This window comes from Myxine glutinosa, chromosome 10 (assembly GCF_964187855.1).
Source record: "Myxine glutinosa chromosome 10, kmMyxGlut1.1, whole genome shotgun sequence".
In the NCBI taxonomy this organism is placed as follows: Eukaryota; Metazoa; Chordata; class Myxini; order Myxiniformes; family Myxinidae; genus Myxine; species Myxine glutinosa.
Genome location: NC_136270.1, coordinates 131,484,298 through 131,507,233, shown reverse-complemented (window position 1 = coordinate 131,507,233; position 22,936 = coordinate 131,484,298). Strand labels below are relative to the sequence as shown.

Sequence of the window (22,936 nt, the reverse complement as noted above, 5' to 3'; positions counted from 1 at the left end):
GAGAAAAATGACGGGAGAGGAAAATGACCGGAGGAGAGAAAAATGACCGGAGGAGAGAAAAATGAATGGAGGAGAGAAAAATGAATGGAGGAGAGAAAAATTAATGGAAGACAGAAAAATGACCAGAGGAGAGAAAAATGGCCAGAGAGAAAAAATGAACGAAGGAGAGAAAAATGAACGGAGAGAAAAATGACTGAAGGAGAGAAAAATGAATGGAGGAGAGAAAAATGACCGAAGGAGAGAAAAATGACCGAAGGAGAGAAAAATTAACAGAAGAGAGAAAAATGAACTGAGGAGAGAAAAAATGAATGAAGGAGAGCAAAATGGCCGGAGGAGAAAAAAATGGCCGGAGGAGAAAAAAAATGAACAGAGGAAAGAAAAATGACCGAAGGAGAAAAATGAACTGAGGAGAGAAAAATGACCAGAGGAAAGAAAAATGACCGAAGGAGAAAAATGAACTGAGGAGAGAAAAATGACCAGAGAGAAAAATGACCGGAGGAGAGAAAAATGACCGAAGGAGAGAAAAATGACCAGAGAGGAAAATGACCAAAGGAGAGAAAAATGGCCGGAGGAGAGAAAAATGACCGAAGGAGAGAAAAATGACCAGAGAGGAAAATGACCAAAGGAGAGAAAAATGACCGGAGGAGAGAAAAATGACCAAAGGAGAGAAAAATGACCAGAGAGGAAAATGACTGGAGGAGAGAAAAATGACCGAAGGAGAGAAAAATGACCAAAGGAGAGAAAAATGACCAGAGAGGAAAATGACTGGAGGAGAGAAAAATGACCGAAGGAGAGAAAAATGACCAGAGAGGAAAATGACCAAAGGAGAGAAAAATGGCCGGAGGAGAAAATAATGGCCGGAGAGGAGAAAAATGGCCGTATTGTAAAAATCCCTGAGTTGTATTGGTTCCCTGAGGAATTGACAAAATCCCCAAGGAAAAGGGTTATGGTTTATTCACACCAGTGAGAATATGGCAGAGATAGACCGATTGAGGAACTAGGTTTGTTTTCAATACCTGTCTGCAATATTCGTGATGTCAATTCAGTCCAACTTGAACATTGAAGCGAGATCATCTCAGAAAGAAAGCCGAGAACCAGGATTGCTCTGTTGTGTTTTATCTTTCATCGATAACATTGTAAAACAATCGAATAAACTTTAATCTCTCATTTAGCTGAAGATATTCCTTGGAGGGGCGGAGACATGTATTGTCAATTATTCAATCAGAACAGACTTTGTTACACACTGAAAACATTGAGACTATGCGAAGTGAATATACCGTCAGGACTGAGAGCGATTTACATTTACCGACAAACACTTTATTCGAAGATCAAAATTGATTGTTGCACTTTCACAATCAACCATAGAGCACCATCATGGACACGCCACGAACCCGTGAAGATTAGCACTTTCTGTTACATTTCAGTACAAAAAAAATAGGCTTTTCAGGAGCAATCTCGTTTTCAAATCGTGAAATAAAATAACCAAAGAAAAATAACGTTTGGTGTCACAGAACGCAGTGGTGGAGTGGGGTGTTCTGCACCATGGAAGATCCACACACCTTCCTATGAGGGAAGAAACTGCTTGGTTTGCACACTTTGGTCCGTACACCTCACACACCTGTAAAGGACATGGTCAAAGGAAAGAAGCAATTGAACAACAAACGAATCGAAGATCAGATCAGTAACTAGAGCGGTACTCGGTAGAGCGCAAACCTACGCCAGGCTGAACAGGTTACGGTTTGTATCCCACTGATAGGCCGGATCTGGATTTGGACCTGAACCAAAATCCAATCGGCTTGTTCCTGTCACCTTCCCAACTTATCCAACAAATTTCATCCAAATATGTCCAAAACTTTTTGAGATATGGTGCTCACAGACAGACAAACAGACAAAGGTGAAAACATGACCCTTGCCCACTTCGATGGCGGAGATAACTAACGACTCACAAATGAAGGACTGAAAGTGAAAGATAAACATGCTTTGATGTCGCACATATGGACACAAATGAAGGACTAAAAGAGAAATATAAACATGCTTGGATGTCACACATATGGACACAAATGAAGGACTAAAAGTGAAAGATAAACATGCTTGGATGTCACACATATGGACACAAATGAAGGACTAAAAGTGAAAGATCAACATGCTTGGATATCACACATATGGACACAAATGAAGGACTAAAAGTGAAAGATAAACATGCTTGGATGTCATACATATGGACACAAATGAAGGACTGAAAGTGAAAGATAAACATGCTTGGATATCACACATATGGACACAAATGAAGGACTGAAAGTGAAAGATAAACATGCTTGCATATCACACATATGGACACAAATGAAGGACTGAAAGTGAAAGATAAACATGCTTGGATGTCACACATATGGACACAAATGAAGGACTAAAAGTGAAAGATAAACATGCTTGGATGTCATACATATGGACACAAATGAAGGACTGAAAGTGAAAGATGAACATGCTTGGATATCACACATATGGACACAAATGAAGGACTAAAAGTGAAAGATAAACATGCTTGGATGTCATACATATGGACACAAATGAAGGACTGAAAGTGAAAGATAAACATGCTTGGATATCACACATATGGACACAAATGAAGGACTGAAAGTGAAAGATAAGCATGCTTTGATGTCGCACATATGGACACAAATGAAGGACTAAAAGAGAAATATAAACATGCTTGGATGTCACACATATGGACACAAATGAAGGACTAAAAGTGAAAGATCAACATGCTTGGATATCACACATATGGACACAAATGAAGGACTGAAAGTGAAAGATAAACATGCTTTGATGTCATACATATGGACACAAATGAAGGACTGAAAGTGAAAGATAAACATGCTTGGATATCACACATATGGACACAAATGAAGGACTGAAAGTGAAAGATAAACATGCTTGCATATCACACATATGGACACAAATGAAGGACTGAAAGTGAAAGATAAACATGCTTGGATGTCACACATATGGACACAAATGAAGGACTAAAAGTGAAAGATAAACATGCTTGGATGTCATACATATGGACACAAATGAAGGACTGAAAGTGAAAGATGAACATGCTTGGATGTCACACATATGGACACAAATGAAGGACTGAAAGTGAAAGATGAACATGCTTGGATGTCATACATATGGACACAAATGAAGGACTGAAAGTGAAAGATAAACATGCTTGGATGTCACACATATGGACACAAATGAAGGACTGAAAGTGAAAGATAAACATGCTTGGATGTCACACATATGGACACAAATGAAGGACTAAAAGTGAAAGATAAACATGCTTGGATATCACACATATGGACACAAATGAAGGACTAAAAGTGAAAGATAAACATGCTTGGATATCACACATATGGACACAAATGAAGGACTAAAAGTGAAAGATAAACATGCTTGGATGTCATACATATGGACACAAATGAAGGACTAAAAGTGAAAGATAAACATGCTTGGATATCACACATATGGACACAAATGAAGGACTAAAAGTGAAAGATAAACATGCTTGGATGTCATACATATGGACACAAATGAAGGACTGAAAGTGAAAGATAAACATGCTTGGATGTCACACATATGGACGCAAATGAAGGACTGAAAGTGAAATATAAACATGCTTGGATGTCATACATATGGACACAAATGAAGGACTGAAAGTGAAAGATAAACATGCTTGGATATCACACATATGGACACAAATGAAGGACTGAAAGTGAAAGATGAACATGCTTGGATGTCACACATATGGACACAAATGAAGGACTGAAAGAGAAATATAAACATGCTTTGATGTCACACATATGGACACAAATTAAGGACTGAAAGAGAAATATAAACATGCTTTGATGTCACACATATGGACACAAATGAAGGACTGAAAGTGAAAGATGAACATGCTTGGATATCACACATATGGACACAAATGAAGGACTAAAAGTGAAAGATAAACATGCTTGGATGTCATACATATGGACACAAATGAAGGACTGAAAGTGAAAGATAAACATGCTTGGATATCACACATATGGACACAAATGAAGGACTAAAAGTGAAAGATAAACATGCTTGGACGTCATACATATGGACACAAATGAAGGAGTGAAAGTGAAAGATAAACATGCTTGGATGTCACACATATGGACACAAATGAAGGACTAAAAGTGAAAGACGAACATGCTTGGATGTCATATATATGGACACAAATGAAGGACTGAAAGTGAAAGATAAACATGCTTGGATGTCACACATATGGACACAAATGAAGGACTAAAAGTGAAAGACGAACATGCTTGGATGTCACACATATGGACACAAATGAAGGACTAAAAGTGAAAGACGAACATGCTTGGATGTCACACATATGGACACAAATGAAGGACTAAAAGTGAAAGATAAACATGCTTGGATGTCACACACATGGACACAAATGAAGGACTGAAAGTGAAATATAAACATGCTTGGATGTCACACATATGGACACAAATGAAGGACTGAAAGTGAAAGACGAACATGCTTGGATGTCATACATATGGACACAAATGAAGGACTGAAAGTGAAATATAAACATGCTTGGATGTCACACATATGGACACAAATGAAGGACTAAAAGTGAAAGATAAACATGCTTGGATGTCACACATATGGACACAAATGAAGGACTAAAAGTGAAAGACGAACATGCTTGGATGTCACACATATGGACGCAAATGAAGGACTGAAAGTGAAATATAAACATGCTTGGATGTCATACATATGGACACAAATGAAGGACTGAAAGTGAAAGATAAACATGCTTGGATATCACACATATGGACACAAATGAAGGACTAAAAGTGAAAGATAAACATGCTTGGATGTCATACATATGGACACAAATGAAGGACTAAAAGTGAAAGATAAACATGCTTGGATATCACACATATGGACACAAATGAAGGACTAAAAGTGAAAGATAAACATGCTTGGATGTCATACATATGGACACAAATGAAGGAGTGAAAGTGAAAGATAAACATGCTTGGATGTCATACATATGGACACAAATGAAGGACTGAAAGTGAAAGATAAACATGCTTGGATGTCATACATATGGACACAAATGAAGGACTAAAAGTGAAAGATAAACATGCTTGGATGTCATACATATGGACACAAATGAAGGACTGAAAGTGAAAGATAAACATGCTTGGATGTCACACATATGGACACAAATGAAGGACTGAAAGTGAAAGATAAACATGCTTGGATATCACACATATGGACACAAATGAAGGACTAAAAGTGAAAGATAAACATGCTTGGATGTCATACATATGGACACAAATGAAGGACTGAAAGTGAAAGATGAACATGCTTGGATGTCACACATATGGACACAAATGAAGGACTGAAAGAGAAATATAAACATGCTTTGATGTCACACATATGGACACAAATGAAGGACTGAAAGAGAAATATAAACATGCTTTGATGTCACACATATGGACACAAATGAAGGACTGAAAGTGAAAGATAAACATGCTTGGATATCACACATATGGACACAAATGAAGGACTAAAAGTGAAAGATAAACATGCTTGGATGTCATACATATGGACACAAATGAAGGACTAAAAGTGAAAGATAAACATGCTTGGATATCACACATATGGACACAAATGAAGGACTAAAAGTGAGAGATAAACATGCTTGGATGTCATACATATGGACACAAATGAAGGACTAAAAGTGAAAGATAAACATGCTTGGATGTCATACATATGGACACAAATGAAGGACTGAAAGTGAAAGATAAACATGCTTGGATATCACACATATGGATGCAAATGAAGGACTGAAAGTGAAATATAAACATGCTTGGATGTCATACATATGGACACAAATGAAGGACTGAAAGTGAAAGATAAACATGCTTGGATATCACACATATGGACACAAATGAAGGACTAAAAGTGAAAGATAAACATGCTTGGATGTCATACATATGGACACAAATGAAGGACTAAAAGTGAAAGATAAACATGCTTGGATATCACACATATGGACACAAATGAAGGACTAAAAGTGAAAGATAAACATGCTTGGATGTCATACATATGGACACAAATGAAGGACTGAAAGTGAAAGATAAACATGCTTGGATGTCACACATATGGACGCAAATGAAGGACTGAAAGTGAAATATAAACATGCTTGGATGTCATACATATGGACACAAATGAAGGAGTGAAAGTGAAAGATAAACATGCTTGGATGTCATACATATGGACACAAATGAAGGACTGAAAGTGAAAGATAAACATGCTTGGATGTCATACATATGGACACAAATGAAGGACTAAAAGTGAAAGATAAACATGCTTGGATGTCATACATATGGACACAAATGAAGGACTGAAAGTGAAAGATAAACATGCTTGGATGTCACACATATGGACACAAATGAAGGACTGAAAGTGAAAGATAAACATGCTTGGATATCACACATATGGACACAAATGAAGGACTAAAAGTGAAAGATAAACATGCTTGGATGTCATACATATGGACACAAATGAAGGACTGAAAGTGAAAGATAAACATGCTTGGATGTCACACATATGGACACAAATGAAGGACTGAAAGTGAAAGATGAACATGCTTGGATGTCACACATATGGACACAAATGAAGGACTGAAAGAGAAATATAAACATGCTTTGATGTCACACATATGGACACAAATGAAGGACTGAAAGAGAAATATAAACATGCTTTGATGTCACACATATGGACACAAATGAAGGACTGAAAGTGAAAGATGAACATGCTTGGATATCACACATATGGACACAAATGAAGGACTAAAAGTGAAAGATAAACATGCTTGGATGTCATACATATGGACACAAATGAAGGACTGAAAGTGAAAGATAAACATGCTTGGATATCACACATATGGACACAAATGAAGGACTAAAAGTGAAAGATAAACATGCTTGGATGTCATACATATGGACACAAATGAAGGAGTGAAAGTGAAAGATAAACATGCTTGGATGTCACACATATGGACACAAATGAAGGACTAAAAGTGAAAGACGAACATGCTTGGATGTCATACATATGGACACAAATGAAGGACTGAAAGTGAAAGATAAACATGCTTGGATGTCACACATATGGACACAAATGAAGGACTAAACGTGAAAGATAAACATGCTTGGATGTCACACATATGGACACAAATGAAGGACTAAACGTGAAAGATAAACATGCTTGGATGTCACACATATGGACACAAATGAAGGACTAAAAGTGAAAGACGAACATGCTTGGATGTCACACATATGGACACAAATGAAGGACTAAAAGTGAAAGATAAACATGCTTGGATGTCACACATATGGACACAAATGAAGGACTAAAAGTGAAAGACGAACATGCTTGGATGTCACACATATGGACACAAATGAAGGAGTGAAAGTGAAAGACGAACATGCTTTGATATCACACATATGGACACAAATGAAGGACTAAAAGTGAAAGACGAACATGCTTGGATGTCACACATATGGACACAAATGAAGGACTAAAAGTGAAAGATAAACATGCTTGGATGTCACACATATGGACACAAATGAAGGACTAAAAGTGAAAGACGAACATGCTTTGATGTCACACATATGGACACAAATGTGTAAAAGGGAAAACCACACACAGATGACAATAAACGTTTCATTTGAGAGAGAACCCCATTTGTGATTCAGAGTTACACAAACTCCAGCACTTCATGTGCTCTTCGAAATATCTACATCAACTTCAAAGACAATTTTAAAGTTCTTCCCAGATTGTTTACTCACGAATCGGATTTCTGACTTTGATGGAATATAATTAATATAAAGTTTTTCCAGTTCATTTGTCATAGTATTGAAATGTAACTTAGGGTTCCCAGTATGGCCTAGTGGTATGCACACTCGCTTCCGAGCTGTCCAGCCTGGGTTCGAATCCAGAGCCAGCTCTAAACTCCCATCCTGGTGTTTCACAGGCAGGTTGATCCATCATTGTGTGTGTCGTCCCTCGGATGGACGTTAAACTGGGAATAACGTCCGCCAGTATTCGATGGAGTACTTAATGAAGAGTGGGCGAGCTATCGCCAGCATCCTGAGCAGATTACAAATTTCTGCGATAACTATTGCTGGGAAGGCAATGGCAAACCACCCAGTGTAACCCTTGCTCAGGATGCTGCTTTTGTGGCACTGGTGCTTTGTGACAGAGGATGGTACACCAGAAGAGAGAGTAATGTGTTTATTGAAATTTGGACACGACAGTGACCAAGTGATGTGGCTATCAAGGATATTTTTGATTTCTTGATTAATCATTTAATCGATTAATTGATTAACTATTTAATTTTTTCATGATTATTATTTATTTATTTTCATTATTAATCATTTATTTATTTTCTTTCTCATTTGGCCAATATCTCAGGCACCTTTTGAGCTGGGAAGCTAATATTTGGACACGACAGTGACCAAGTGATGTGGCTATAAAGGATATTTTTCATTTCTTGATTCATCATTTAATCGATTAATTGATTAACTATTTAATTTTTTCATGATTATTATTTATTTATTTTCATTATTAATCATTTATTTTTTTCCTTTCTCATTTGGCCAATATCTCAGGCACCTTTTGAGCTCGGAAGCTAATATTTGGACATGAGTGACCAAGTGATGCGGCTATCAAGGATATTTTTGATTTCTTGATTAATCATTTAATCGATTCATTATTTATTGATTAAATTGCTTCCGGTCCGGTCTGGAGAGGACGCTGGCGTTACTTGTTCGCCGCTTCTCCGACTGGGCCATTGTACATAGTTTGCTTTTCTGGTGGTCGTGGCGGATCTTTGACCGTTGGGTCTGCCCTCTGCTCGGTCCCGGCTCTGCTCCTGGCTTCGCCTGCCCGGCTCCTCCACTGTTTCCTCAGGCCCGCTCCCGTTGTTTGCCGCTGTGGTCTTGATTAGCGGCTGCAGTCGTTTGCCGCTGCGTTTGCCGCTTTGCCTCCTCGACCTTGGCCTCGTACTCGTCCCTTCGCTCCTGCCTGGCATGGCTCTGCAGTACTCCGCCGCAAGGTTTCTTCTGCTCAATACCCGCTCCACCCCATCATGCATCTCTGCCATCAAATCAAATGGACTCCTCCGACGACCCAGGTACATTCACCGTGGCTCCGGTCGTAAGTTTGTTTATTTACAATCAGGTCACTCCATCCCCGTCCTCTGGTCGGCTCAGCGCACTCTCACTCTTCGTCCCAGCGCACCTGGTCACAGCAACGCACACAATCGCACGTCCTGCCTACGAACCCTGGCTAAATCACCTGAATTCATCCCTGCTGTTCAAAACAACATCAAGCTCACCCTGTTCAACACCCGGTCCCTCAACAACAAATGCCTCATCCTGAACGAATACATCCTGGATAACAAACTGGACTTTCTCTGTCTCACCGAAACCTGGCAACAACCACTGGACTACTACACGCTCAACCTCACCACACCCAATGGATATTCCTACGTCAATAAACCACGCTCGGAGGGCCGAGGTGGTGGAATTGCCGTTATCCACCGTCAAGACATCAAGACCAACCTCATCTCCATCTCATCTGCTCCATCATTTGAACACCTGGCTTTTAAACTCTCTGGTTGCACGCAGTCAGTCATGGCTGTCGTCTACCGCCCTCCCAAACCACACCCATCATTCCTGTCTGACTTCTCCTACTTTCTGACCCAGCTATGTTCCCTCTCCCCCTCAATCCTCCTCCTTGGTGATTTCAATATCCACATTGACTCCACTGACTCCACGCTAACCACTGACTTCACTGATTTACTCACCTGCTTTAACCTCACTCAACATGTCAACTTTCCTACCCATAACCGTGGTCACATTTTGGACCTTGTCTGCTCTACTGGACTAATTTTGCACCATCTCTCTGGCTTCGACCTCACTCTCTCTGACCACTTAGCCATCACTCTGACCTTCAACATCCCCGCCCCAACACCAAGGCATTATCGCACAATCAACTTCCGTAAGCTAAACGCTCTTTCACCTACCTCATTCTCATCCACCCTCTCTGAAAAAATGTCCACTTCTCCCTTCATTGACCTCCACACCCCTTCCGACCTCACTGACTACTACAACCACACTCTCTCCTCCTGCCTTGACCAGCTTGCGCCTGTAAAAACCAAAACAGTTTCTTTCACCCATTCTGCTCCCTGGTTTACCCCTGAACTCCGCCTGATGAAAACTCGTGCTCGCCAACTTGAAAGACTCCGCAATAAAACGGGTCTCACAGTTCACTCCCAAGCCTACAAGGACCACCTACAACACTACAAAGATGCCCTCTCCCGCGCCCGCTCTGCCTACTACTCTCAAATTATCCACTTTGGCTCCGGAAACCCAAAAGCACTCTTCTCGACAATAAACAAACTCCTCCGCCCCCTGAACACCACCACCCAGTCATTCACAGTAGACAACTGCATCTCCTTCCTCTCTTTCTTCCAACGCAAAATTGACAATATCTACAACAGCTTGACCACCGCTGCACCCGCTCCCCCTCCAACCACCTGCCCCCCCTTGTCCTGCCATCCCCTGTCTCGGTTCTCCCCAATCTCCCCTACTGACCTCTCTGAACTCCTCATAGGAATGAAAACTGCCACCTGCACTCTTGACCCCATCCCCTCCAGCTTTGTCAAAGCCTCCCTCCCTGCTCTCTCTCCACTTATCATTGCAACAATAAACTCCTCCCTGTCTACAGGCATCGTCCCACCTTCCCTCAAAATTGCTGCTGTTACCCCCATTCTAAAAAAACCTGGTCTAAACCCTGACACCCTAAACAACTTCAGACCCATCTCCAACCTACCATTTCTGTCAAAAGTTTTGGAACGCGCTGTAGCCACTCAACTCAAACATCATCTCTCTGCCAATAACCTGTATGAAACATTCCAATCCGGATTCCGCTCCAACCACAGTACTGAAACTGCTCTCCTCAAAATCACCAACGACCTTCTCCTCTCCTCTGACGCTGGCAACCTCAACATTCTCGTCCTCCTCGACCTCAGCGCTGCCTTTGACACCATCGATCACACCATCCTCCTCACCCGACTTGAATCCACCTTTAACGTTACCGGCACTGCCCTCTCTTGGATTAAATCATACCTCTCTGACAGATGCCAGTTCATCTCCATCAATAACTGCAAATCCCCCACTGCTCCCCTCCCCCAAGGTGTCCCCCAAGGTTCAGTTCTTGGCCCCCTCCTCTTCATCCTTTACCTGTCCCCCCTCGGTCACTTAATCCGCCGTCATGGTCTCCAATTCCACTGCTTCGCCGATGACATCCAGCTTTTCATCTCCACCAAGTCCGTCTCCACCGACACCCACTCTATCCTGACAAACTGCATCACTGAAATAAAATCCTGGCTTCAAATCAACTTCCTCAAGCTTAACTGTGATAAATCTGAAATAATCATCATTGGCCCAAAAACGCTCACAAAATCCACCCATAACTTTGCCCTCAACATCGACGGTATCCCAGTATCCACCTCCCCTCACATCCGGAATCTTGGCATCATCTTTGACCAAACCCTTTCCTTCGACAAATACACTAAACAGATCACAAAGTCAGCCTTCTTTCACCTGAAAAACATTGCCCGTCTCCGCTCATCCCTCTCCTCCACGGCTGCAGAAACCCTCATCCACGCCTTCATCACCTCCCGTCTGGACTACTGCAATAGCCTCCTCTATGGTTCACCCTCAATAATCACCAATAAACTCCAATACATTCAGAACTCCGCTGCCCGTCTACTCACCCATTCCCGGACCCATGACCACATCACCCCCGTCCTTTACAAGCTTCACTGGCTCCCCATCCCCCAGAGAATCCAGTACAAAATCCTCCTCTTGACATACAAAGCCCTCCATAACCTGGCCCCATCCTACCTGGCTGACCTCCTCTCCAGACACACTCCCACCCGCAACCTCCGCTCTGCTGGTACCAACCTCCTGACCCCCTCCATCCGGACCAAATTCAGATCCTGGGGGGACAGGGCCTTCTCCATCGCTGCTCCCACCCTCTGGAATTCACTACCTCACACCATCAGAGACTCCTCCTCACTCACCACATTCAAAACATCACTAAAGACCCACCTGTTCAACACTGCATTCAACATTCAACCCACAGCATTTAACCCCTGACTATCACTTCTCCTTCTCCCTCCTTTTGCTTTAAATATTTCCCTATTGATTCTTGTCTTTTTGCAATTGTTGTTTTCATGTATTGTTATGCATTATGTTTGCCACTCTGTCAAAGCGCCTTTGGGCTTCTGGAAAAGCGCTATACAAAATAAATGAATTATTATTATTATTATTGATTAGTCGATTAATTATTTATTGATTAATCAATTAATAATTTAATTTTTTTATGATTATTATTTATTTATTTTCATTATTAATCATTTATTTATTTTCTTTCTCATTTGGCCAATATCTCAGGCACCTTTTGAGCTCGGAAGCTAATATTTGGACATGAGTGACCAAGTGATGCGGCTATCAAGGATATTTTTGATTTCTTGATTAATCATTTAATCGATTCATTATTTATTGATTAATCGATTAATTATTTATTGATTAATTGATTAATTATTTATTGATTAATCAATTAATAATTTAATTTTTTAATGGTTATTATTTATTTATTTTCATTATTAATCATTTATTTATTTTCTTTCTCATTTGGCCAATATCTCAGGCACCTTTTGAGCTGGGAAGCTAATATTTGGACATGAGTGACCAAGTGATGCGGCTATCAAGGATATTTTTGATTTATTGATTAATCATTTAATCGATTAATTATTTATTGATTAATCGATTAATTATTTATTGATTAATCAATTAATTATTTAATTTTTTATTAATGACTTATTTAATTAAATTTCTAAAAGATACATCTTCGGATGAAGCACTAGTGGTTTAGTTATGCTATTAGCCAATTATTGATTAAGAAAATATTTTGTGATAATCTTTTATTGATTTTAATTATACAATTAATCAATCAATTATTGTGCACCTCTCCCTCCCAATGCAGCCTCTATGAGCTCCACTGCGGTATTGCCAGGCATCGGGGGCACCCTGGCAATGCCGCGCTGTAGGATATTGAATTATTTGGCATGGGGGCGGTGTACTTTGAATGTATCTGTACTTGTTCAATGTTCTTTTTGGTATATCCATTTTCGGATACCTGTACATATGTACACTAACATGGAAAAATAAATAAAACGTTGGTGTTTCTTGGACTATTGTGACTATACCGTTCCAATAACTTTTTGAACACCCTTCACATGTCTCAGTAGTATCAGTCACTGAGTGAATGTAGAAACCATCCAGGTGAACATGATTTGTCATTAAAGAAAACAAAACACACAAAAGATTCATGACAGGTAATTCAAAATATGTAAATATATATATAAATATATCCTCCATAAAAATGATTTCACATTCAGTAAAACTATTAATGTCTTCAATGACTAAATAAATGAAGACACCTGTTAGTTGGTCAACTACATGAAATGAGCACCGTTGTGTGCTCCGTGTGGGCCTCACCAAAATGGCGGCATGATTGCTCGCAACGGGACTTGGTGGAGAAACGGTTGGCGTTCCCTCTGCAACCTCCGTACCAGAAATGTGTACACCGGTGTTCTTTACGATTGTAGTACCACTTCAGCTTGTAGCTATAGCACCTGCCGGCACTGCGCGGTAGCAGGCAGTGAGCAGACCCTTTAGACGATTGCTTTGTTGGCTGCTTGGTCACTGTGTAGGGATTTTGGAGAATGTCGGTGAAATCATTGGAAGAGTCAAGAGCATTTCGATTATTCAAAAACAAGTACTGTATACACATCGTTGTATAAATTAACACCGTCTGGTTATATACAGGTGCAAAAGGTGCAGAGAGTGAACACTAACCAGGTGTAGCGGTGGGATCTTCCAGACTATTTACATCTGCAAATGAAACAAAAGAACATCACAGAAGCTAAAACGTGCAGTTGTTTTCCCTCTGTTATCGGCACGAGATCCTGTTGCCTGAATCTCTCACCGACAACAGCAAATCACAGTGAATCTAACAGTGTTCTGTCCTCTCTCTCTGCTTGCATCTTATATCTTGGAAATCAGCCAACATCACTGCATTACAAAAACACCTATATACCAGGGCAATACCCCTGGCGCTCACCTGGTAGAATAAACAATATACTGCACTGACTACAGGTATTTTAAACCTATTTCAATGGTTGCTAGAAGACAGGGCAGCAAGTGGAATCATACTAACATAATCATAAGACTTTAAACAAACAAAAAAAATACCTATTTTGGGGGGCAACCCCCCCCCCCCCCTGTCATGTGACCAGAACCCCAAAGAGGCAGATTTTTATTTAATGCCGTGAACAAATATTGGTACATCATGGGTCGTGACGGTTGTGGTCAAGTTTCATCGAAATTGTGTGTGTAGTTTCAGAGCAAAAAGCGAATTCCTATTTTGGAGGGTCAAACCTGGATACACTTTGACCCCCCCATAGACTCCCATAGACCCTGATTTTTTTAATGCCGTGAACAAACTTCAGTCACAACACAACAAATATCATTTGTGCCAAATTTGGTCGCAATCCCATCAGCGGTTTCAGAGAAGAAGTTGCAAGTGTTTACGGACAGACCGACAGACCCCTGAACTTCGTTCCAGGTGAGCTAACTTGAGCAATGCGACTGCATCACCAATATACCTCCGTGTGGTCCCTGCCCATGACAATGGGTAGACGCCCTCGTTCAATGTCCTATAAATAAACAACTTTGATTTAAATCCCTTCAGTTGTTCTCAAGTATCACATTTTTACCAGACATGACAAGTTTCACATCGATCAGTGAAACTGTTTCGGAGAAGGGATTTATTTATTTCGGCTTTCAAGCTAATATGGCTGCCACACCATGTGACATATGACATCAAACATGTACATTCTGCATATGTATGGGGAGGGGATGAATCCAATAACGCTGCCGCACCATATGACCGATGACGTTTTCGTGATTAACTTTTAATCGCCATGCGTAGTCTATGACGCACGTAAAGTTTTGAGTTGATCACTTTGGTGGTTTGGGGATGTGATTTTTAAGGTTTTAGGTTAAATCCAATAAGGCTGCCAAACCATGTGACTTATTATGTCATAAATTTAATATTTCAATACAAATGGGTCAAAGATCATGTGCATGCAATGTCAGATTTTAAGGATAATGCATTTGATTAAAACATTTATGGCTGGTATACCACTTCACCGATGATGTCAGCATTATCATGCTTTGGTTCCCCATTGGGAGTACTTGACAATGTGCCAAGTTTCAAATTTTCCCATTCAGCTGTTTCCGAGAAATAATTTTGATTTATTTGAGTTTAAACCAAGATGGCTGCCATACCACGTGACCTATGATGTCACAATGATCATTAAAAAAACATTCTACTTGGGTGTCACTCCTATCCTGAAAGTTTCGTCTCAATCATGTGGTTGCTGAGAAAAACGAGGTTTAGCCCGTACGGATGGACAGACGGACGGACAACCCAAAAACAATGCTTCCGGCCACCTTCTCCTCTCCCTGTCAAGGCTGGAGTACCACAAGTCAGTGTCCTCGGCCCCATCCTATTCCTGATCTTCATCAATGATCCCTCTCACTCTCTGGAAAAATCATCTTTATCTCTTTGCTGATCACTCCACTCTCTGATGGGACATTCCTCATCCTCCAGACAGACAGGCTGGTCAAACACTTGGTCCTTCAATCCTGAGTAATCTCACACTCTCACTATCTCAGAAAGGACCGTTCCGCAAAACCTCCCATCTTCTTTCTCAACAACCGTCTTGAAGAGGTTCAGTCACTCAAGCTCTTGGGTCTCACTCAAAGCCATGATCTATCTTGGGCAAGGCCACATTTCAAAGTTGGCCTTAAAAGCCAAACGCCGACTGGGCATCCTCCGTCATGCTAAGTTCTTCCTTGGCACACCTGAGCTCCTTTTCACCTACAAGGCCTTCATCTGCAGTGTGATGGAGTTCTGCTCTCCCCTCTGACCTGGCTCCCCTGCCTCACATCTTGCTCAACTTGACGCCGTGGAAAACAAGGCTTTCAAGATCATTTTAATCTCCCAGAATGAAGCTGAGTTTATGGGCCTATCACTTTGTCATCGCTGATAGGTCGGTGGTCTCTCTGTCTTATTCCACCTCATTTCTGGTCCTGCACCCTCTGCCCTCTCCGTGCTCTGTCTCCCCCAGGTTTCTGCAGGATGTACACAGTCCACCAGCAACCCCCCTCTGAGTGAAACTACCTAAATCCAGAACCACTGCTCACCTACACTCACTCATTCCTGGATTTTCCCACCTGTGGAACGACCTTCCACACTCTTTTCAATCTCATTTTTCCCTCCAGGTCTTCAAGATCACTGTTCGCCACCGTCTCAGGTCATCCCCCATCCAAAATCATGATCTTTTTCTTTTCTACACCCGTTAACCCAAAACTTTGCTTATGTGTCCATCTTGTCCACGCCTTGCGTTCATTGCATGACACAAACAAAAGAACCTTGTGAAGGCCACTCCATATTCAGTGTTTTTTCCCCCGAGTATTTTGCCAATGAGCTGGTTTCTTCGATGGTTCCAAACTTATGTCATCCCTTGGAATGATAGCCCATTCTGGTAAATGTGTTGCACATATTCCTAGCACAGCCATACCTACACTACCGGTCAAAAGTTTTAGAACACCTCAATTTTCCCAGTTTTTATCGAAATTTAAGCAATTCAAGTCCAGTGAATAAACTGAAATGTTACAAAGGTAAGCAGGAAGACAGACAGACTATTATAACCCTTAAAAGTGTCGGTCTTTCCTTTAGAGAAATTGCAAAGAAAGCCAAGGTGTCAGTGAGTACAGTTTCCTACACCATCAAAAGGCACTTGGAAACTGGAGGAAACTCTGACAGGAAGAGGTCTGGCAGACCCAAAGCCACAACAGAATCAGAAGACGAGTTTCTGAGAGTCAACAGCTTCAAGCACAGCTCAACACTGGTCAAAGTAAGCAAGTCTCAGTTTCAACTGTGAAGAGAAGACTTCGAGCTGTCAGTCAGGGCTCTGGCTGGGCCACTCAAGGACCTTCATAGAGTTGTCCCTAAGCCACTCCTGCATTGTCTTGGCTGTGTGCTTAGGGCCATTGTCCTGTTGGAAGGTGAACCTTCGGCCCAGTCTGAGGTCCTGAGCGCTCTGTTTCAGGTTTTCATTAAGGATTCTCTGTACTTTGCTCCGTTCATTGTTCCATCAACCCTGACCAGTCCCCCAGTCCCTGCTGCTGAAAAACACCTCCACAGCATGATGCTGCCACCACCATGCTACACCGTTGGGATGGTATTGGGCAGGTGATGAGCGGCGCCTGGTTTCCTCCAGAAATGATGCTTAGAATTGAGGCCAAACAGTTCAATCTTGGTTTCATCAGACCACAGAATCTTGTTTCTCACAGTCTGAGAGTCCTTTAGGTGCTTTTTTGCAAACTCCAAGCGGGCTTTCATGTGTCTTTCACTGAGGGGAGGCTTCCGTCTGGCCACTCTGCCATAAAGACCAGGACGGTGGAATGTTGCAGTGATGGTTGTCCTTCTGGAAGTTTCTCCCATCTGCACACAGGATCTCTGGAGCTCAGCCAGATTGACCATCGGGTTCTTGGTCACCTCTCTTACCAAGGCCCTTCTCCCCCGATTGCTCAGTTTGGCCGGGCGGCCAGCTCTAGGAAGAGTCCTGGTTGTTCCAAACTTCTTCCATTTAAGAATAATGGAGGCCACTGTGCTCTTGGGAACCTTCAATGCAGCAGAAATTTTTTTGTAGGCTTCCCCAGATCTGTGCCTCGACACAATCCTGTCTCTGAGCTCTGCAGGCAGTTCTTTCGACCTCATGGCTTGGTTTTTGCTCTGATATGCATTGTCAGCTGTGAGACCTTATATAGACAGGTGTGTGCCTTTCCAAATCATGTCCAATCAATTGAATTTACCACAGGTGGACTCCAATCAAGGTATAGAAACATCTCAAAGATGATCAAGAGAAATTGGAGGCACCTGAGCTAAATATCAAGTGTCATAGCAAAGGGTCTGAATACTTATGTCAATGTGATATTTCAGTTTTTTCTTTTTAATAAATTTGCAAAACTTTCTAAAATCCTGTTTTCTCTTTGTCATGATGGGGTATTGAGTGTAGATTGATGAGGGAAAAAATGAATTTAAACGAATTCAGCATAAGGCTGCAACGTAACAAAATGTGAAAAAAGTGAAGGGGTCTGAATACTTTCTGAATGCACTGTACATATCACGTGTACAGTCACGTGAAAAAGTAAGTACACCCCATGTAAAGTTTTGACTTTTTCAACATATTTCAACATACAGCTATTTGATCTTCATTTCAACAATATTGACAGATATAGGTGATATAATATAACAAATATCAAGAAATATTGACATTTTGTAGTTCATTGTATCATTTAAATAAACATAAATGCAAATTTCGCATGTGGAAAAAGTAAGTACACCCCTACATTTATCACTACTTCAAATACCTAAAATTAGAATCAGGTGCACCAACTCAGGTGCAAATGATTAGTACATCGCTAGAGAGCATCTTGGAGGAACCTGTCTTATTTAAACCTCAGACATTTAGTTTGGTTTGCTCTTTGTTGTTGAAGTGTGCGGCGTCACCATGCCTAGATCAAAAGAGATCTCTGAGGCCGTCAGAAAGAAGGTTATAGATGCCTACGAGTCTGGGAAGGGATTTAAAAAGATCTCCAAACAATTTGAAATCAATCATTCGACTGTCCGGAAGATCATCTACAAGTGGAGAAGATTCCAAACAACTGCCAACTTGTTCAGGCCAGGCCGCCCCACCAAGTTCAGCCCGAGAGCAGACCGCAAGATGCTGAAAGAAGTCTCTAAGAACCCCAGAATGTCATCACAGGACCTACAGGTAGCTCTTGCCACTGTTGATGCCAAAGTGCACGAGTCTACCATTAGAAAGAGGCTGCACAAATTTGATCTACATGGGAGGTGTGCCAGGAGGAAACCTTTGCTGTCTAGAAAGAACATCAGGGCAAGACTAAAGTTTGCCAATGAACACCGAGGCAAAGACCAGCACTTCTGGAACAATGTGCTCTGGACAGATGAGTCAAAGGTCGAGCTATTTGGCCACAGTACCAGAAGACATGTTTGGCGAAAACCAAAGACAGCATTTGACCACAAGAACCTGATACCAACTGTAAAGCATGGTGGAGGAAATATTATGGTTTGGCGCAGCTTTGCTGCATCAGGGCCTGGGCAGGTCACCATCATAGAATCCACGATGAATTCTTCATTGTACCAGAGGGTGCTTGAGAATAATGTGTGGCCATCTGTCGGAAAGTTGAAGCTCAACCGAAGGTGGACCTTGCAACATGACAATGACCCTAAACATACCAGTAAATCGACCAAGGAATGGCTGAAAAGAAAGAAATGGAGGGTTCTGGAATGGCCAAGTCAAAGCCCGGATCTAAATCACATCGAGATGTTGTGGGGGGATTTGAAATGAGCTGTGCATGCAAGAAACCCCTCAAACATCGCACAGCTGAAAGAATTCTGCATGGAGGAGTGGGCAAAAATTTCTCCCAGTCGATGCCAGAGACTGGTCGACAGTTATAAGAAATGCCTACTTGAGGTTGTTTCTGCCAAAGGGGGCAATACCACCTATTACAGCCAAGGGTGTACTTACTTTTTCCACCTGCGAAATTTGAATTTATGTTTATTTAAATTATACAATGGACTACAAAATGTAAATGTTTCATGATATTTGTTATATTATATCACCTTTATCTATCAATATTGTTGAAATGAGGATCAAATAGCTGTGTGTTGAAATATGTTGAAAAAGTCAAAACTTTACATGGGGTGTACTTACTTTTTCATGTGACTGTATATATATATATATATACACATACACTACTCACAATAAGTTAGGGATATTGTGGGAGTGAGTTTTTTTTAATAGGGGTTAGGGTATTGAAATCAAGAATGCTGTGTTTTTTCACACTCATTAATAACCATGGAATTCGGACAAACAACTCTTTTCAACATAATTAATACACAAAATCAACCACACCGAAGAACCTGCCAATATCCCTAACTTATTGTGAGTAGTGTGTATATATATATATATCCACATAGAGCATAGACAGTATATGACCATCTTTATTTATATATAGACTTTGTTATTCTGGTTTACTCCTTGCGTTGTCGTGAGCTATTGCGAGTATCTCTTTCACAGAATATACGTGCACGCAAGATGCACTTTCAACAACAAATACAATTAGTTATTTCCCAGTAGTTTATGTGGAGGGCAGCCATGCATGTTTTATTGTTACAAGTCCACCATTAACCATGTAAATCCTGCGGCATTTCACGGCTAGTTTTGGACCGACACATGGCTTCCCTCAAATAAATCTCCAGTGAATGAACAAGTTGAAACTGCTGTTTAAAGCACATATTTTTCATACAAAAATGTAAAGTGAAACACATTGAGAATCATCAGCTTATAGTAATTCAGTTTATGAAATTGCACTTGATTTCCCCTTACAGTTATATAAATAAATAAATGTGATGGGATGAAACACTATTTCCTGTGCTTAAGTTTCCTTGAAACCTGTAACTACCTTCAACTTAGTTTATTGATTATTAAGGTAACCTGAATGAATGTCGGATAACAAACTGACGACAAGAACATCACTTATGACTTTAGTTAGGACGTATTTCAGAGTTATCCCCCTTTTTGTTTGCCTAATGTGAGTTGCTTTGACTTAAGCTCATGCCTTAAGCTCATGCCTTAAGCTCATGCCTTAAGCTCATGCCTTACTTGACTCCAAGCAGAATTGAAAGCATTCTTCCTCTGAGGCAAAGCGATTTCCATTTCCACCGCAGCCTCCATACCAGAACCGACGACAAGAATCCGTCTCTTGATCAAAGTACCAGAACTGGCGGAACTCACGGCAAGCCAAGCCCGAGTCAAAGCGACCATGACAGCGATCTGAGTGGTGGCAAAGAGTACAAGCGGGTAGCAGCTTATGATCCACATCGATTTTTTTTTTTGTATACAACATTGAGGCTCGTGTAAGAGATCGTGAAAGAGATCGTGTAAGATCGAGGCTCGTGTAAAAAGACAAACTGACACATAAAACATGTGATAAAGGGAGCGGGAGACAAGATGGAAAGCAGGGGCATCGGGAGATCTGTGGGAGGGAGAGGGCTTGGGGGGGGGGAGGCATGGGAAGGCGGGGGGTGGGTGGGAGAGGTAAAAAAAAACACATGGAGACTGCTAGGACTTCTAGGAAAGAAGTCGGAATTTCAAAAAAGTGGATCTGCGGTGAATTAAACGGGGTAGAAAAGATCAAGGTTTTGGATGGGGGAAGATAAGAGATGGTGGTGAACAGCTGTTTTAAAGACCTGGAGGGAGGAGTGGGATTGAACAGAGTGCGGGAGTTTGTTCCAGAGGCGGGATAAAAGAGGAATGAAGGAGTGAAAGTGAGCAGAGAGTCTTGATTTTGGCAATTTAACCATAAGAGGGTTGCTGGCAGATCTTGTGCGACCTGTAGGAATATTTGGGGGACAGAGCACAGACAGAGCTGGGGGAGCAAGGCCAGATAGGAGTCGGTAGAAGACACCTGCCTGCCGTGAGTGAGTGAGTGAAAGGCCCTCGGAGTTGGCTTCATTGCGGGAGATTTCAATGATTCTGAAAGCTCTGGTTTCAACAGCGTGAAGCCGAGCTAGGTGTGAGGCAGGAGCACCGGCCCAGAGGGGAGAGCAGTATTCCATTGAGCTGCAAATGAAAGCTTTGTATGTGGTGAGGAGCTCAGGTGTGCCAAGGAAGGACTTCGCACGACGGAAGATGCCCAGTCGGCGACTGGCTTTGGAAGCCAGCTTGGAAATGTGGTTTTCCCAGGAAAGATCATGGCAGATAGTGGGACCCAAAAGCTTGAGTGACAGAACTTCTTGGAGAGGATTGTTGAGAAAGTAGATGGGAGGGTTGTCCAGTCGGTCTTTTCGGAGAGACATAGTGAGAGTGTGAGATTTATCAGGATTGAAAGACCTGTTCCACTTGTTTGACCAGCCTGTGATTTTGTCCAGGTCTACAGAGAGTGAGGAGGCTGCAGACTGCCGATCTGAGGGATGAGGTATGGAGCGGAAGAGAGTGGAGTTATCAGCAATGAGATGGAGAGGATTTTCCAAAGAGTCGGAGAGATCATTGATGAAGACCAGAAAAAGCACAGGGCCCAGAATACTGCCTTGGGGAACTCCAGCCTGAACAGGAAGGGGATTGTTGAACAAGAACAGGAGATGGGGAGATGAGAGAAACCCATTCAGGGCCACACGTTGACTAAGACCAGAGAAGAAGTCCGCAAGTCATGCGTGGAGATTTCCATGGATACCATAGGAGGAGAGTTTGGTGAGCAGAGCGGAGTGCCAGACCATGTTGAAGTCACGTGATATGTCGAGGGAGACAGCTCTGATTTCCTGTTTGGCATAGAGGACCTCCATCCATTGTTAAGACAGAAGAAGCAGCATGTCCAGAGTAGAATAACTTGCTCTGAATCCAAATTGATGATCCGAGATCAAGCCATTGGAGAAGAGGAAGGATTTGACGTCAAAAGCGATGATCGATTCCATGACCTTGCTGATTATTGGGAGCAGGCTGATTGGTCTGAAGTTGCAAGGATCTGTTTTTGCACCTTTTTGTGTAAAGCGGTAATGTTGGGTGATTTCCAAGTTGATGGCAGATGACCTTGCTCGCTTGATCTTGATT

At 41.6% G+C, this 22,936-nt stretch overlaps 1 protein-coding gene across 4 annotated transcripts in view; it reads right to left on the bottom strand.

Moving 5' to 3' along the window:
- Positions 1-1,100: 1,100 nt before the first annotated feature.
- Positions 1,101-22,936, bottom strand: part of LOC137433372 (collagen alpha-4(VI) chain-like) — a 282,309-nt gene continuing 260,473 nt past the window's right edge. For 2 of the 4 annotated variants that reach the window (XM_078786122.1, XM_078786123.1), the window contains exons 43-46: positions 20,993-21,163; positions 14,028-14,063; positions 13,668-13,874; positions 1,101-1,618 (exon numbers count right to left, since the gene is read on the bottom strand). In XM_078786122.1, the coding sequence (XP_078642248.1) occupies positions 1,611-1,618; positions 13,668-13,874; positions 14,028-14,063; positions 20,993-21,163 (422 nt within the window). In that variant the 3' untranslated portion in view covers positions 1,101-1,610. The remainder of the gene's footprint in view (positions 1,619-13,667; positions 13,875-14,027; positions 14,064-20,992; positions 21,164-22,936) is intronic. The other 2 variants (XM_078786124.1, XM_078786125.1) reach the window with 1 other exon arrangement.